The 15,773-nt window shown below is 33.3% G+C and overlaps 2 protein-coding genes across 2 annotated transcripts; both read left to right on the forward strand.

Moving 5' to 3' along the window:
* The first annotated feature begins 2,525 nt into the window (after positions 1-2,525).
* LOC105132327 (uncharacterized) lies at positions 2,526-9,802 on the forward strand. The gene is made up of 15 exons (XM_011035755.1): positions 2,526-2,791; positions 3,571-3,690; positions 3,836-3,947; positions 4,126-4,260; positions 6,635-6,739; positions 7,527-7,610; positions 7,696-7,811; positions 7,950-8,051; positions 8,145-8,258; positions 8,447-8,503; positions 8,617-8,683; positions 8,798-8,851; positions 8,960-9,034; positions 9,142-9,177; positions 9,417-9,802. The coding sequence occupies exons 2-15, from the start codon at positions 3,671-3,673 to the stop codon at positions 9,528-9,530; spliced, it is 1,191 nt and encodes a 396-aa protein (XP_011034057.1). The 5' UTR covers positions 2,526-2,791; positions 3,571-3,670; the 3' UTR covers positions 9,531-9,802.
* Positions 9,803-12,396: 2,594 nt separating this feature from the next.
* LOC105132328 (probable E3 ubiquitin-protein ligase XERICO) lies at positions 12,397-13,139 on the forward strand. Its single transcript, XM_011035756.1, has one exon. The coding sequence runs from the start codon at positions 12,570-12,572 to the stop codon at positions 12,984-12,986; it is 417 nt and encodes a 138-aa protein (XP_011034058.1). The 5' UTR covers positions 12,397-12,569; the 3' UTR covers positions 12,987-13,139.
* The last annotated feature ends 2,634 nt before the right edge of the window (positions 13,140-15,773 follow it).

Here is a 15,773-nt window from a genome sequence, read left to right on the forward strand (position 1 = left end):
AGAAACTATTTTCCAAACTTTCCTATATTTGTTTATCATTAGGAAAAAAATTTTAAAATATATTTTAAAATAAAAATATTTTAAAAAATAATTATAATTATATTTCTAAACAGCTCTGAAAAAAATAGGATAGTTAAAAAATGTGTCTGAAATTATTTTTCATTCAAAAATATATTAAGATAATATTTTTTAAAATTATTTTTGATATTATTATATTATAAAAAATATTAAATTTATTTTTTTAAAAAAATGCTCTTACAAATACATTTCCAAATAGTTTTTTAATGTCGTTTTATTAAAATTATATTTGACTTTAAAATTAGGTTTGACTTGGAAAAAATAAAAGAAATAATTTTACAAGTCAAATAATTGTCTAAAACACGGCATTGCTACGTGGAGAAACGGTCACATAATTTTAGGTTTTAGTTTGGCCCGTCACATCATTGATGCCTACAGTGTACTCTCCTCTTATGGTGATGGCAAATTGAAAAATTAACAAGTTGTTTTTTGTTGACCGACTTTGGTGTTAGGTCACAAAACTTAAACCTTACATCCACACATTAACAAGCCATCGGTCCATGTGGGACATCAAAGTCCTTGAATTAATTTAAATGGGTCTGGTCCTTGCTTGGTGGGCGGCACCTAGCTAGCTATTTCCACAATTGTCTTTACTCGGTGAAAGACTCAACTCTTTAGCGAGTGTTTGGTTGCGAGAGGCGCAACTCACGAAAATTATTTATATATTTTTTTTTTTTACGAGGTCCAAAGCTGTTTTTAAAGATTTATTTTTTAAAATATTTTTTATTTAGAAATATATTAAATTTAATTTTTTTTATTTTTAAAATTTATTTTTAATTTAAAAACATCAAAAAATCAATTTAAAATAAAAAATAAATCCTTGTCAACGGCCACCGTATTCTGAGTGTTATGGCCATGGCCCTGAATCCTGATTCCTTGTACAATGCGAGACCGAGTCAAAGGGATATCGGGGCACCTTCCTGCAAAGCACGGCGAGAAGGGATTCGAATACTCAAACTGTCATTTTATATCAACCAGGGGCTAATATGCAAAGAAAATAAAATAAAATTCTTTGTAAGTATATATATTCAATTATGAATAATTTATTTGTAACCCAACTAGGCATATACCTAGCTGGATAATTGAAATGAGGATAACCTTCCTTTTAAATTAAAAAAAATACTAAAAGTGCCTATTCTTTGTTTTTTAAAATCTGATGAATAATTTAATAAATCCTCGCTTCAATGCTCGAGTTAAATAAATTAAAGGAGGGGGCACGCCTCTTTAATTATTAGACTAATCACTTAAGATGGTGCCAGTAACAAATGACAAAGATAATAATTAAAACTGAGCTTAAGGCCATGTTTGTTTCCTGGAAAACAGTTTCCGAGAAACTATTTTCCAAACTTTCCTATATTTGTTTATCATTAGGAAAGTTGGTCAACGGAAAACACTTTCTGGTCAACAAAAAACACTTTCCAGTCAATGGAAAACATTTTCCGGTCAATGAAAAACACTTTCCGGTCAACGGAAAACACTTTCTGGTCAACGAAAATATTTTTTAGTAAAAAAAAATTTGATTTGATTTTCAGGAAAATATTTTCCTTTTAGCTGTGTTTGTTTTCCGGAAAGTGGTTTCCGGGAAAACACTTTCCAAACTTTCTTGTGTTTGTTTGCTGTTAGGAAAGTTGGTAAACGAAAAACAGTTTCTAGTCAAAGGAAAATTTGGCTTGATTTTTAGGAAAGTGTTTTCCTGAAAAATTTGGGAGGAAAACACTTTCCGGAAGTTGTGAAAAGTTTAGAAATGTCATTATTTGCTGATTATATCAAATTTGATCCTCAAACTTTTGATTGCTATATATATTTTGTTTTGAATATTTATTTTTCATTTTTCATAACACTGCCAAACATCGGAAAATACTTTACTTTTAAGAAATTCATTTTCTTCGGAATTCACTTTCCCGGAATTCATTTTTCCCAGAATTCACTTTTCAAAAGGAAACAACTTTCCTACAAACAAACGAGGCCTAAACCTTTTCAAATTAATCTTTATATTCAAACGGCTGTCTTTTTGTTAACACAAGAAATCACAACCTTGATTCAATCCCCATTTATTTATCTATTTCTAGATTGCTTGCACAAAGTTTGCATTTTTATTTTTATTTTGTTGAGAAATATCAAAGAATGTTGAAGATATTTTCCACAAAATTTAAAGCACATTCTTGCATTTAATCATCTGCTCATCATAAATACCTATAATAATATCATAAATAACGCAGTTTTTAATATGTTACGAGAGTTTTTTTTTTTAATATGACATTTAATTAATTTGGATTATCATGAGAAAAAAAGTACAACGCAAATCCCCGTTTACGTCAGTTTAATTATCTTACATATAATTATTTTTTTGGGAATAAAATCTGATCTTGACCTCCTATGGGAGAGGAAAAAATTAGTATTTTTTTTACTTGACAGAAAACGTATTTTCATAGTATTTATCGACCTCCGTCTCTGTCTCTCTTCCTTTTTTTTTTTTTTTTTAATTATCTGTTAACAATCTGATAATTATTCTATTTAAGGATTAATGGAATCTCTTGGCGTTTTACGTCTGTTTCTTGAGCTGGAGAAGGCAGGTCGCCAGTGGAGGCGATCACAGAGTTTTCTTCTTTTCAATTCTCAGAGGAACTCGTGATTTCTTCTACACTTTCCATTTCAGTTGATCTCTCTCTCTCTCTCTCGTCCATTAACAATCTGCTGTCTCACCTCTTTTCATGTGCGTTTTTGCTCTCTTTACTTCTCCTCTCTGCACAATTTCTAATTATTAATTATTATTTATTGCATCAGTTTAAAGAAGTAGATAGGTATTTAGCTTTGATTGAGGATTTTCTTTCTGATTTTTTTATTGATAATATCAAGCAAGTTGTAGTAAATTTATGTTTTATTGAATTGAATCAAATTCCTAAGAGCAGCTAACTTTAACGTTTGGTTTTTGTTTCCGGTCGTTTCCTTCTCTATCTTTGAATCTACGCAACTGCAGCTGTTGTTATTATTGTCTTAATTCAAATAATTATTGTGTAATTTATTTTAAGAAGAGTAAGGTTTAGATGTTGTTAGTCAAAACAGGCAATGGGATTACCGATAATAGAGGTAAGTCAACCAAATTCTAGGCAGTTTAAGAGGGGGGGATAACATGCTTTTATTTATTTATTTGTTTGTTTGTTTATCAAGTTTTTTCTCAGAGCTAGTTGTTGTGCATTATAAGTTCAATAATTCTGGATTGATTCGAGATGTAGTGAGTGAGTTTATCCACAAGTAAAATCCCTCAGTGAGTGAATTGCTTCTGGGAAGGAGACGTTGAAGGCTTTCCGTAGTTCTGTTTCCTGTAGATTCTTTTACTCTTTGCTTTTTAGTTTGTGAGAGAATTATCATGTGATGGCATTTAGAAAAAATAAAATAAAATAGTGCTGCGGCTATCATTTAAATTTTTCATCTTGATTTTTGTAGTTATTGCTGTAGACTGATTTTAGTTTTTTGTTGTTTGATTTACATCAGGTTTGGCATTCCTTTGAGCTCTTAATCTGGCAGACCCCTCTCTTGATACATTTTGATTTTATTTTCTTGTCGACGACACAGTCCAGAGATTGTAAATATAATGGGAATCCTTTCGCGCAGGTTCATATCTGATAGTTTTGGTTTTCTAGGGAGAGCTCATTCTTTTTATGTCTGTGTTTTATTTTCTGTCCTTTGGACAAATCTTTATTGGGTCTAGATTCGTCACAACTTTATCAAAGGATTATTTGCATTTTGTTTTTTGCAGTGTTGCTGGTAGAAAACCAAATGAGACCATTAAGATAATCTTAACGACCTTTCTTGGAGTAGCTTTTGGTTTCTTGATAGGAGTATCTTTTCCGACCTTGTCATTGACTAAGGTATGCAAATTTAGAAGTGCCCTTTCTCATTCCTGTATGATTTTTCCTTTCTTTTCCTTTCCATTTTTTTTTTGTGTGTTTTTCGGTTCACATTATATGGATGAGTATCCTATTTAGTTTAGATGCTTTCTTTTAGTTACTTTATAGAACATTTTATGTTGTCTCTAAATTTTGGCAGCTGAATATCTCACCCAACTTCATTCATTCGATTGATATCTCGTACAAAGAGGGCCTCACACCTCAAAACAGTCGGTCTTCTAAGGGTAACAATAGCAGTTCAATGCAAGCACCAAATTTGAACAATAAATCAAAGGTATGCTTCCTTTCTTGAGTCCTAACATTGTTAAACTGTCAGATACTGAATTTCTTTGTCTTGAAGTTTTGGTGCCATTAAGGCACTTAATGGACCTTTCTCTACATGTTCACTACAAGATTTATGAAAGTTAGAGCTTCTCTTCCCACCAAAAAAATACACAGAGCCTAATCAGTACCTTCTAAGCAATACCTTTTGCACTTTAGGATATGCTTGGTATGGGGATAAATGGTGAGCAAGTTATAAGGACTAAATGTTACCCTTGTAACCTTGTAACTTTTCACCTCCTTATATTTGACATAATTTGTATTTTGTGGGGTAGATGAAAATATCAAGGAGGTGAAATTGAATTTAAAAAAAAAGGGTTAAATGTTAACCTTACAAGGGGAGGGGTAAAGGAATTTGTAGGGTGGAAAACGTTCTTTATTTTATGCCTTTCCTGCCTTTTATTTTCAATTTAATACTATTTTTTTTCTTACACTTCTCACTTTGAACCACAAATATATATTATTTTAATAATTAATTTAAATTTTGATATGGTTTCTATTGAGATAAATTATTACTCCCAATTACTTTCAACTCTTACCAGACATCCTTAATACCTCATCTTTTTACACTCTGAAGCTTACCCCCTTAACATTTTTCCTTTGAATTTTTCTCCTCATACCGTATGTAACCTTGAGGGTATACGAAGCTCTTGTCTTGGTTTGACATAAAATAAATTGCATTATTTTTCTTCTCAGTAAATATTTCCCTACTATTATTCAAGGATTTGTAGTAAAAGGAATTTATATATTAGGTGGTAGGTAACTAGGGGAAATTTTGAACCTAAAAGAATAAACCTGTTTATAAAGAAATAAGGGAAATTGCCTTTTTAATCAAAGAAATTAATAAAATAAGATTAGTCTTCCATATCTCACATCATCTGTCTTTGAAACCTTTTTTCTTGTTTTCTGGAATTTTTAATTTTCTTCAATTTGTAGTAGTAATATAATCTACCCTGTTAATTTTTTCCCTTCAATTTGTAGTAATGGTGATAAATTCTCCTGTACCTTAAATTTTCGTAAGGCGAAAAAAATACAACTCAAACTCCCCTGTTCTTGCCAATGAGCCATAGCTCAGTTGGCATTAATATCCCCCCTCCCCTAAGAGGTCTTGAGTTTGAACCGCTGCTTAGTAACCAAAAAATCCTGCCCCTATTTAGATATGCGGATGCATTTGGTGAAATCAGAATGTCCCCCTAATAACACATCACCACTTGGTTCTAAAGTTTTCCTTCTGTTCATCACCACTTGGTTCTAAAGTTTTCCTTCCTCTATATTATTGTTTGCTACAAAACAAATGACATCAGTGCACTTAGATGCTGTCTATCTTTCAGTTTCTCAAGAAAGTTTAATTTAAATGTCACTTTCATGAATAAGAGAACTGTATGTTTGTTCAAAATAAGAGAGAGAGAGAGATGAACTTGTTTGTTCATTTATACTTTTCTCACACGTAATTCAGCCTTATATTTTTATCTACTTCATGTTGATGAAGACTGTAATTTAATGTTGTATAAGAGGCTACAAAAAATCCCAGTTTGAGGCGTCCATTATACAAAGTTCATCTTGATCACATCAGGAAAAAAGGCTCCATCCTTGTTTGAAATTTTAACTAACATTGAACCGCCATCTAGCTCCAAACAAAACATGTTACACCATTTTGTCCATTGTTGCCCTGACTTTTTATGGCCTGACTTTTCAAGCGACTGTGATATTCTCATGCTGGACACAAATGGACTTGGATACTTTGTTGCACTCCAAATGTATGGGAAAATGTTAAAATAAAAATGAATGTATCTGTGATTTCTACTTGTGTTTGTAATTAAGTTTCCAACATCTATACTTCTGTTGGAGCAAAACGGGGTGCACTTTTAACTTAAATGACGTGGGTGGGTTCTTACACGCACCCATATGATGGTGTTTAAAGAGCATTTTCAATTTAGTATTAGTAGCTGGGTTACATGCATTATATTTACTTCCTTTTCCGTGGAACTATGTATCATCACAAAACAAATTAGTGTGAGCTGATACTTCAGTGTTCAGTATGATCTTTTAATTATAAGCAAGAAATTGAAAAAAAAAAAAAGAAACAGAAAAAAAAACAGAACTTAGCCATGTGAACATGGACTTGTATCTGACTGTCCAAGTTCAAGCAACATAGGTACAACTGTTGTATGCTATTTTTGATCCATTATATGCAATTTTGCCTACAAAATGGATTTTTTTGTCTAAGATGATGTTTGCAGAACTTGAATGACACTGTCCTTGTACATGGAAAAACACAAGCAATATATTCACACTGTTACCTTGTGCTTGCCTTATTCTATTCACAGATTTGGGTCCCTTCAAATCCTCGTGGTGCTGAGAGACTACCACCAAGAATTGTTGCAGTTGAGTCAGACTTGTATTTGCGCAGATTGTGGGGTAATCCCAATGAGGTGAGCATTCTACAACCACTCTTATACGCAACATTCAACCTTAAACTTCCTCATATGCTACATGCAATTCTCTATAGCATACCAGCTTGGCCTAGCTGCAGAATGAACAGGCTGCTCTTTTGGTTTTGAATGACTCAACAGTTATGATTCAGTTGATTGTAATTTTAGTTAACTTTTAAAATGGTACATGCTAATTTTATTGTCAAGAAAAGGGAGTTAGCTGGAAAATGTTTCATTTAATATAGTTACAATGTATCTGCGCTCCATAAAAAAATAAAGGAAAAGAAAAGAAAGGGTGATTCCAATGAAGGCTGTCCCTGGATCGTTTGCTTGCCTAAGACAGTTTCAATGGAAAAATGGAATTTGAGAATATGCTGAGGTCAAGTTGGATATTAGAAATTCTGAATAGCAATTTATGAAATCTTTATTCAAGTGAATACGTAACTTTGAATTGAAGCAAAAAAGCTGGCTATTACCACACATACCATTTCTAAAGAAAACCTGGGAGGGCAAGTATTCCACCTCTCATCTTCCTTTTTCTCTTTTTTTTCTCCTCTTATTTTCACGTAGTTAATGTCATGTTCTAGAATATTGCCCCGTTAAATGATATTGTTGATGACTAGATGGCCTGCTGTTTACTTTTGTTGACTTCATTCTTTTGTGAAACAAACATCATCCACCATTGTTTCATAACAATAACAGAGTAATAATCATCCTGAAATAACAATAGTAGTGGTAGTACTCTTGAATTGCAATTTTGATATATTTGATCAAGTTGCCTTTGCAGGACTTGACCAGCGCACCAAAATATCTTGTAACCTTCACTGTTGGCTATGATCAGAGAATGAATATTGATGCATGTGTTAAAAAGGTTGGTCCTGTGTGGTGTTTCATTTATGAGCTCATGGTAGCCTGTATGAGTATGTGAACAACTTTGTCTCTTATCTATCTCACAGTTTTCAGAGAACTTTACTATCCTTCTATTCCATTATGATGGACGAATTGCTGAATGGGATGAATTTGAGTGGTCCAAGCGTGCTATTCACGTGAGTGTCCGGAGACAAACTAAATGGTGAGTTCTATTTTAAAACAGAAGCTCACTGATTAAAGTTCCCCTTCACCATCCTGTGGGGGGGATACAGTTCAACTCATCACTTCAGTCTTTATTTGACCCACCCTTGTAACTTTAAACTCTGAAATTTTGTCTTAGGTGGTATGCTAAGAGGTTTTTACATCCTGATATTGTGGCACCATATGACTACATATTTAACTGGGACGAAGACCTGGGAGTTGAGCATTTCAATGCAGAAGAGTAGGTGTTGGATATAAAATAGTTATTTTATGGTTATGCTAGTTCACAATACTAAAAACTTTGCCACGTTTCTTGTGCACACTTTTATCTAAGATATATAAAACTAGTGAAGAAGCATGGATTGGAGATTTCACAGCCTGGTTTGGAACCTAGCAAAGGATTAACATGGCAGATGACAAAGAGAAGAGATGACCGTGAAGTTCACAAGTAAGAATGACGGAATAGTCCCCATAAAAGTTTTCTTTGGGAAAAAAAGAAAAAAGAATTATGGAATGCCCATGTAATTTTTTAAGGATTGATTTTATTTGATTCAAATATTATCTTAGAAAACAGTTATGGAATTGTGATTGATTTATTAACTAACCCTTTTATCTCTTTCCATGAATTTATATTAGAATAACAGATGAGAAACCAGGCTGGTGCAAAGACCCACATCTGCCACCATGTGCAGCGTATGAACATCTTTAACTGTTGCTTTTTTATTGTTATTTTATGCCTTGCTTCTCTTGTTCCTTGTATGACTGTGCTGTAAAAGCTTAAAGAGATCATCCTCTTCCGGATTTAGGTTTGTTGAAATCATGGCTCCAGTGTTTTCACGAGATGCTTGGCGCTGTGTGTGGTATATGATTCAGGTATTGATTGTTGTGCTACTGTTGCTCACTTTATCACTTTTAAGAATCCGTTTTCTTCGCCCTTTCTCTGATAGCATATGGCACTAGAGTTTGACTGCATTATGGAATTTGCAGAATGACTTGGTCCATGGTTGGGGTCTTGATTTTGCTCTTAGAAAATGTGTAGAGGTAGCTGACCTACTTCCATCCTGGTTGATCTATTTCTGCTTTGTTTTGAATTGTTATTGGCAACATCAACATGAAACTCCTTAATTAAAATTTCTCCTTCAAAAACAGCCTGCCCATGAAAAGATTGGAGTTGTAGATTCCCAGTGGATTGTTCATCAAAGTGTTCCCTCTCTTGGGAACCAGGTAAATGAATATGATTGGCCTCAGCTCATTTCCTCTGTTTTAACCCCACTATAAATCCCCAATACATGCTGGAATGAAATACTTACCCCACTATTTTGCTTCTCTAGGGCGAGTCACAAAATGGAAAGGCACCATGGCAAGGGGTATGAAAAGTGTTTCTTCATTATCAGTATAATTCATCTCGTTTCATTTTGTTTGCATGTTATCATACAGCATCCCTTGCCATTATTAACCATCCAAACGCTCAATATTCTGTTGTCGAGTTATCATGCAAATGGACGAAGAGCACTTTTTTCACCTTTCTGTCTTCCAAATTTGCTCTACAAAACCAGAGCAAACTGCTCTTTTGATCATACATGCTAACCTTTTCTGCTGGTCCCAGGTCAGGGAGAGGTGCAGGAAGGAGTGGACAATGTTTCAGACCCGGCTGACCAGTGCTGAAAATGCATATTTTGGGGCAGCAGGGCTTGATCCTTCCAATTCTAATGGTCACTAAAGGAGGGCAACTATAGAAGCTTAGTGTACACTACCATAACGACTACACAGATTAGGTTTGATACAAATCTGTAGAATTCATCATTGTATGACTGCTTTTTTTATTAGTGAATCGCAATTTTTCACTTGTTAATTTAAAAACATCATGAACACTGGTAGAGCTGTGCAGTAGAAAGAAGTTAGTTTCATGTTTCTTAAATTTTCTGCATCATGGTCAAGGTATAGGAGCTCTGTTTTGAATTAACAAGGGCTTCGGTCCTGCTCCATCATAAATTTTCCAACTCTTCAAGGGCTATAGGCAATATCAAAAAAATGGGCACCCTGTAACGAAACCTCGCTTTCATGTTTTCGGCGATGCTGAACGCTGTAGAAAATAAGCTGTCTGTATGAGGGCAATTTATGTGCACATCCAGCTGCTTATAATCGTTTTACTTCACTTGCAGCAGTAATGTTGTTAAAAAAGGTTTTCGATCAGCTAAAAGTCGGGTTTATATATATATATATATATATATTAACATAGTAAATTAAAATCTTTGGCTGAATAATGTCATTTGAAATTTTTTACACGAAATAATATATTTACACTTTGTTTTGCTTTTAAGCTGGACAAGATAAATTAAAATTTTTAGCTGAATAATATTATTTAATTTTTTTTTAATGAAATATCACATTTATATTTTGTTTTGCTTCTAAGACCAATAAGATAATTGTGCCTTTGAATAACAATATTTAAATATCTCGTGTTTCATAAACTTGACAATTTAAGATGTAATATTATTATTAATTTTCTAGTTTAATTGGTCGATCAGTTGATTACTGCATATATAAATTATAATTTTATGAATTTTTTCTTTTAATTATATTTTATTAGTATCATTGATGTAGCTGGCCTACGATAATAAATAATTCTAAGTAATTAGATATAAATTTACTATAATTAGATAATAATATACCTCGAATAAATTACATGAATGATTTAAAATATATATTTATAAACTAGCGGGATAGAATTAGGCTCAAGAGAAGATCTAGTCTAACTAAACTAAAATTATAACTTAAAAGAATTATAATTTTTTATTATATTTTAATTTTTATAAGAGTTTTTAAATGCTATTTTTTTTTTATAGTAGCATGGAATAACAACTTTGATTATTTTGATTGTTGGATGTTTAGATTTAAAAAATATCACTTTAAAGTTTTGTTTTTTAATAGTTTTTATAATTCTTTTATTATTTTGAAACTAACCGATCAATTTAAATAATTATTATAGAGTAGTTGATCGATTAATATTGAATTTAATTAATATCATAATTATAAATAATAATATTATTTAAAATTTTATTATAATTTTAAAATATGATATTTAATTAAATGTCACTATTAGAGTGTTACATCTGAAAAATATACGATATAACACCGAATTGTTTTTTCGCTTCTTAGTCAATTCATCATTTTTAAAAAAAATTTGTATGATATATCCCTTAAAGTTACCTCCACGTCCAAAGAGATAACCAGACAACATCCAGTCAGTAAAAAATATACGGTATAACACCGAATTATTTTTTTGCTTCTTAGTCGATTCATCATTGTTTAAAAAAATTTGTATGATATATCCCTCAAAGTTACCTCCAACCTCAAAAGAGATAACCAGACAACATCCAGTCAGTCTCAATCGTATGTACCGACACGCATCAACGTGGGCCCCAGTTCAAGTACCCGGACCTAGGAGGAGGAAGACGTCACTCCGAGAAGCACTCAGAGGTCTCTAAACTTGCCACCAGGCAAGACCTTCTTGGCCCTCCACAAAGCTTAAAGACACGTGTCACTCATCAAGACGGACCCATTTGCTCCCTGTGAAAAAATACCCCCTCCCCCATTTTCGATCTCTGCATGCCTCATATTGGTTTAATTTACTTAAATGGTCCCTCGAGTTTTGAATTTCGGTCAAATTATCCTTAGGCATTAAAGAATTTATTGGTGTAGTGAAATTATTTTTTCTATGGTCCTGAAATAATGAATTTAGGATTAATACTTGACTGCTATTTGTTAAGTAAATTTGTTTTAACAGGTTAGTGCTATTGGTTTAAATCAAGCTAAAAAATAATTTAAATATGGGATGACTCGTTTAATTATAAATAAGTAAAATAATTTTTTTTTGGATTTTTAAACAGAGATTATAGAATTACTCTGAATTAAGATATATAAGAAACAAATGATGGCATTTAAATATAACATTATAGAATAATAAATATAGAACTCATGTTAAAGTCAAAGAGTTAAAGGAGATATTAATGTTTAAATCAAGTAAAATATAAAAGATGACCTAAGATCTTGTGCTGATATGTAAACTCCATAAAATACAAGTACTGATAAGAGATTTCAACCTTTCTCTATCATCGTAGAAGTTGGTCACAGCAGATGGATAATTCACAGACGCCACAATTTAAAATCTCCATATATATACCAATAAAAAAAAAGCTATGAAATTGAGTGGAGATCCCACTGTCATGAAGTCCAATATGACAGACAGATGATGTTTGTCACATCAAACTGTCTTTTATTGCTGTTGTCATTTACGTTTGTGTCGTCTCTGTATTTGCTGGCTTCATGTTCAACAAGGATAAATGAATTATTAGATTTTTATTTTACTTAATTATTTACTCCAAACTCTGTTACAAGCACTGAAAATGGATGGCCGGTTTCCCAACCGTTCGAATAGAGGTGCTAGTATGAAAAGACACTGAAACTGGAGGGACTGCATGTATAAAATTACCCTCTATACAATCAATCATCAATCAGTATCTCATAGAAACCCTACACGTGTCGCCACGTGTAGCACATCATGGCTATAACCAGGGCTAACATGTACTGGTGGTCTAAGATGAGCCTGTGTAATATATCTCCAGGATCAGCCCAGTTTAAGGACGTCAAGTTCTTATCTATGCTTGGTCTGTGGAGGTGAATTGCTTGGTCTCAATATCCTCTTGCTCAACTGAACGCCATAATTTACAGAAGTGCTTCTGTTTTGCTTTTGTGGGTTATGGGGCTCTCAAGTTTCCCTGGTGCAGCAGGAGTGCTGCCAGAGTTACTCATGAACGCAATCTTATTAGTGGCTCTACTGAAAAACACGGTGACGTCAGGGCTGCGAGTTATGGTCGGTGCTAACTGGACACCTCCAGATTACGAGGGAGAGCCAGATGGAAATCCACAAGAAAATGCAAGAGAGAGAAGAATGTCAATAACCCAGTTCAAGAGCTTGCAGCAGAATGATGGCACATGCTATGGGGTTAGTACTGCAATGGAATGTTGTGTGTGTCTATGTGGATTTCAAGCTGAAGAAGAGGTGAGTGAGCTGCATTGCAAGCATTTCTTCCACAGAGCTTGTTTAGACAAGTGGTTTGATAACAAACAGGCTACTTGCCCTCTTTGTCGATCTATCATTTTATTTGATTCATAAATGTTTTTCTTACGTGGGTGTTAGAATTTCTGAGGAATATATATTGTGTTATCACTTTGAGCAAAATTAGACAAGGGTTGCTATGATCTTGCTTTATGCACAACGCTAGAATGTTGTTAGAACTTATAAGAGCGAAAAAATAAAAATAAAAATTAATCTACTGGGTTCGAAGCATTTCGTACATATCTTATACACTTACTCGCCAAAATGCCTAAAGATAAAAAACCTAGGATTAACTTTGGATCGAGTTTTAATATAAATATATTGAATATGATTAGGTTAAATTTGGATAATATTTCCATTTAAATTTAATGTAAATGGATCAAAATCAGAAAAAAAAATAAAAATAAAAAATAAAATATTATCATTTTAAATTAAAACTAATTGAATGTGTAACTCGTAAATTAAACTGATAATTTAATAACTTGAATCCTTTTCGAATAAAATTCCCTCTCTCTCTCTCACATACACATAAAATCTGAAAAGCTGCCGAACTATTGGCAATCTATCAGAATGTATCGAATGATCAGGCATCGATGAAAAAAACCCACCTACAAGCATATCGAATTAGCCTCGTCAAATACATTTTTCTTTGTTACACAAATTTTCTGCCTTCGTAACTTGGGTTAAATCACTAAAATCACATTGACTAAAATCACACGAGTTACAGTGCAAAATACCCATGGATATTGCTCATTGAAACATACATACTCCTACATCAAATCGTGATATTTTTTTTATTAAACACTACCCTAGTAATTCTATGTAAAAAGAAGTGAAGAGTGGAGGTCAAAAACAAAACTCAACCAGGCATGAGGATCGGCGCAAGTGACTAAAACACAAACACCAATATTTAAGAAATATATCATCAAAGATTAATAATACATGGAAGGCAACGTTTATTTAAGAAATATATCATCAAAGATTAATAATACATGTTATATATATGGGATATCATTTCGATTGAAATATTCCTGCCACCGCATGGATTCGCAACAGGAAAGATTATTGTACTATATATGTAAGGACCAGAAGAGTATGATGGGGAAATTAATGTGGTCCTGTAGAAGCCCTTTTGCCAATCACCCGGATTTCGTAGACATCGACTTGCTTGATTCAAACTTCTCATGCTTTAGCTTGATAAACTCATCGGCTACTTCATCAGCTATCGTAGACATCGACCTGCTTGATTCAAACTTCTCATGCTTTAGCTTGATAAACTCATCGGCTTCTTCATCAGCTTTCGTAGACATCGAATTGCTTAATTCAAAGTTCTTATGCGTTAGCTTGATAAACTCATCCGCTACTTCATCAACACTCTCATCACAAACCACGTAACGACCAACCTTAACACATACCTGGGCGCCTCTCTCATGCTCGACAGCTTGGCCGTGCCTATTGTAGTTGAATATTGCTGGATCGTGGTACCGATCATTCTTGGTCTCCCGATTGGTTCTATGGTGTTTGGCACCATGTTGGTTGGTGTGTTTGGGACAGTTTGTGAGTGACATCTTGAAGGTACGTATCTTTAATCGACTTGTACATCACTGGTATCATCTTTTCCCACATTTATAGCCCATTTTGATTCTTAAATGACAAGATTTGAATCCGATGCGCTCAGCGTTGAAGTTGACATATATAGAGCGTTTAGAATAGTCATAATCATTTAGCTTGTGCTAAAGAAACCAGAAATAAAGTTGCAAATACGATGCGCTCATGATGTACGTCTATTCTTTAGCTCAAGTTAAATCATAGCTTGGGAAGATTCTGCGCAAGGGATCGAATAAAACCGCAGCTCGTTTTAGAGGTAGCTTTCACCCCAATACTGGCTCATGATGTACGTATATTCTTTAGCTCAAGTTAAATCATAGCTTGGCCAAGCTATGATTTAACTAATCAGTTGAATCATAGCTTGGCCAAGCAGCTTTATTCGATTCCTTGCGCAGAATCTTCAGCTGGTCAAATTACTTGAAGTATATCAATTAATGGCCAGCCATTTCAATCAATTAAAGGAGGTGGGCAATTCTGGTAAAGCTTTTCACCGAACTCAGTGTCAATGGTCGTGGTGGGCAATTCTGGTAAAGCTTTTCGCCGAACTCATTGTCAATGGTCGATCTTAACTTGGATGAATTGGCTTGTCTGGTATGACAAGCAAGCTAGGTTAATTAAGCTTTTGGGACAAGTCGCAATACGTACTTTAAGACAGCATACTGAGTACATGCCACGAAAATGATATTGAAGGCAAGTTGCCAGTGGCAATCTTAAAATGGAATATCCAACCACCTTTGGTATCGAATAATTTCATTTCAGGAATGCAAAAAAAATCCGAAGCTTTGTGACGAGGTTGTAGAAAATCTTCAAAGAAAAGTCTGGATATTGAGGCTGGGTTTGACAGGAAGTCATGGAAGGGTAGTGTTTTAGAGCAGGAGAAATCTACAAAAACAAGGCTCTTGAAAGATTATGCGATGCTTGAATTAAGGTGATATTTTCAACGTTATATAATTATTTTTATAATATTGCCTAGGTTGATATTGGTTGTTTTTGTATAATAAAACTATTGATTTAACTCTAAAATAAAATAATATAATACTTATTGCTTGGGGGATTTTTTTTCTTTTTAATTTTTTGAAATAGTATAATTATTATCTTTAAAAACAAAACCAATATAATTCTCATACAAGGTTTTTTTTTAATCATTTTACTTTAATAGTAAATTCTAAGGCTACTCAAATGTATTATTGTTTATTTTAAATTTATATTTTTTTAATTTCATTCCTTTTACTTTTT

This window comes from Populus euphratica, unplaced genomic scaffold (genome assembly GCF_000495115.2).
Source record: "Populus euphratica unplaced genomic scaffold, PopEup_1.0 scaffold85.1, whole genome shotgun sequence".
NCBI lineage: Eukaryota > Viridiplantae > Streptophyta > Magnoliopsida > Malpighiales > Salicaceae > Populus > Populus euphratica.

Bases quoted from the DNA above. Each gene is read 5' to 3' on its own strand.
- LOC105132328 (XM_011035756.1), top strand. From the start codon at position 12,570: ATGGGGCTCTCAAGTTTCCCTGGTGCAGCAGGAGTGCTGCCAGAGTTA.
- LOC105132327 (XM_011035755.1), top strand. From the start codon at position 3,671: ATGGGAATCCTTTCGCGCAG. The intron at 3,691-3,835 runs GTTCATATCTGA...TGTTTTTTGCAG, and splicing joins ATGGGAATCCTTTCGCGCAG to TGTTGCTGGTAGAAAACCAA. The intron at 7,812-7,949 runs GTGAGTTCTATT...ATTTTGTCTTAG, and splicing joins GTCCGGAGACAAACTAAATG to GTGGTATGCTAAGAGGTTTT.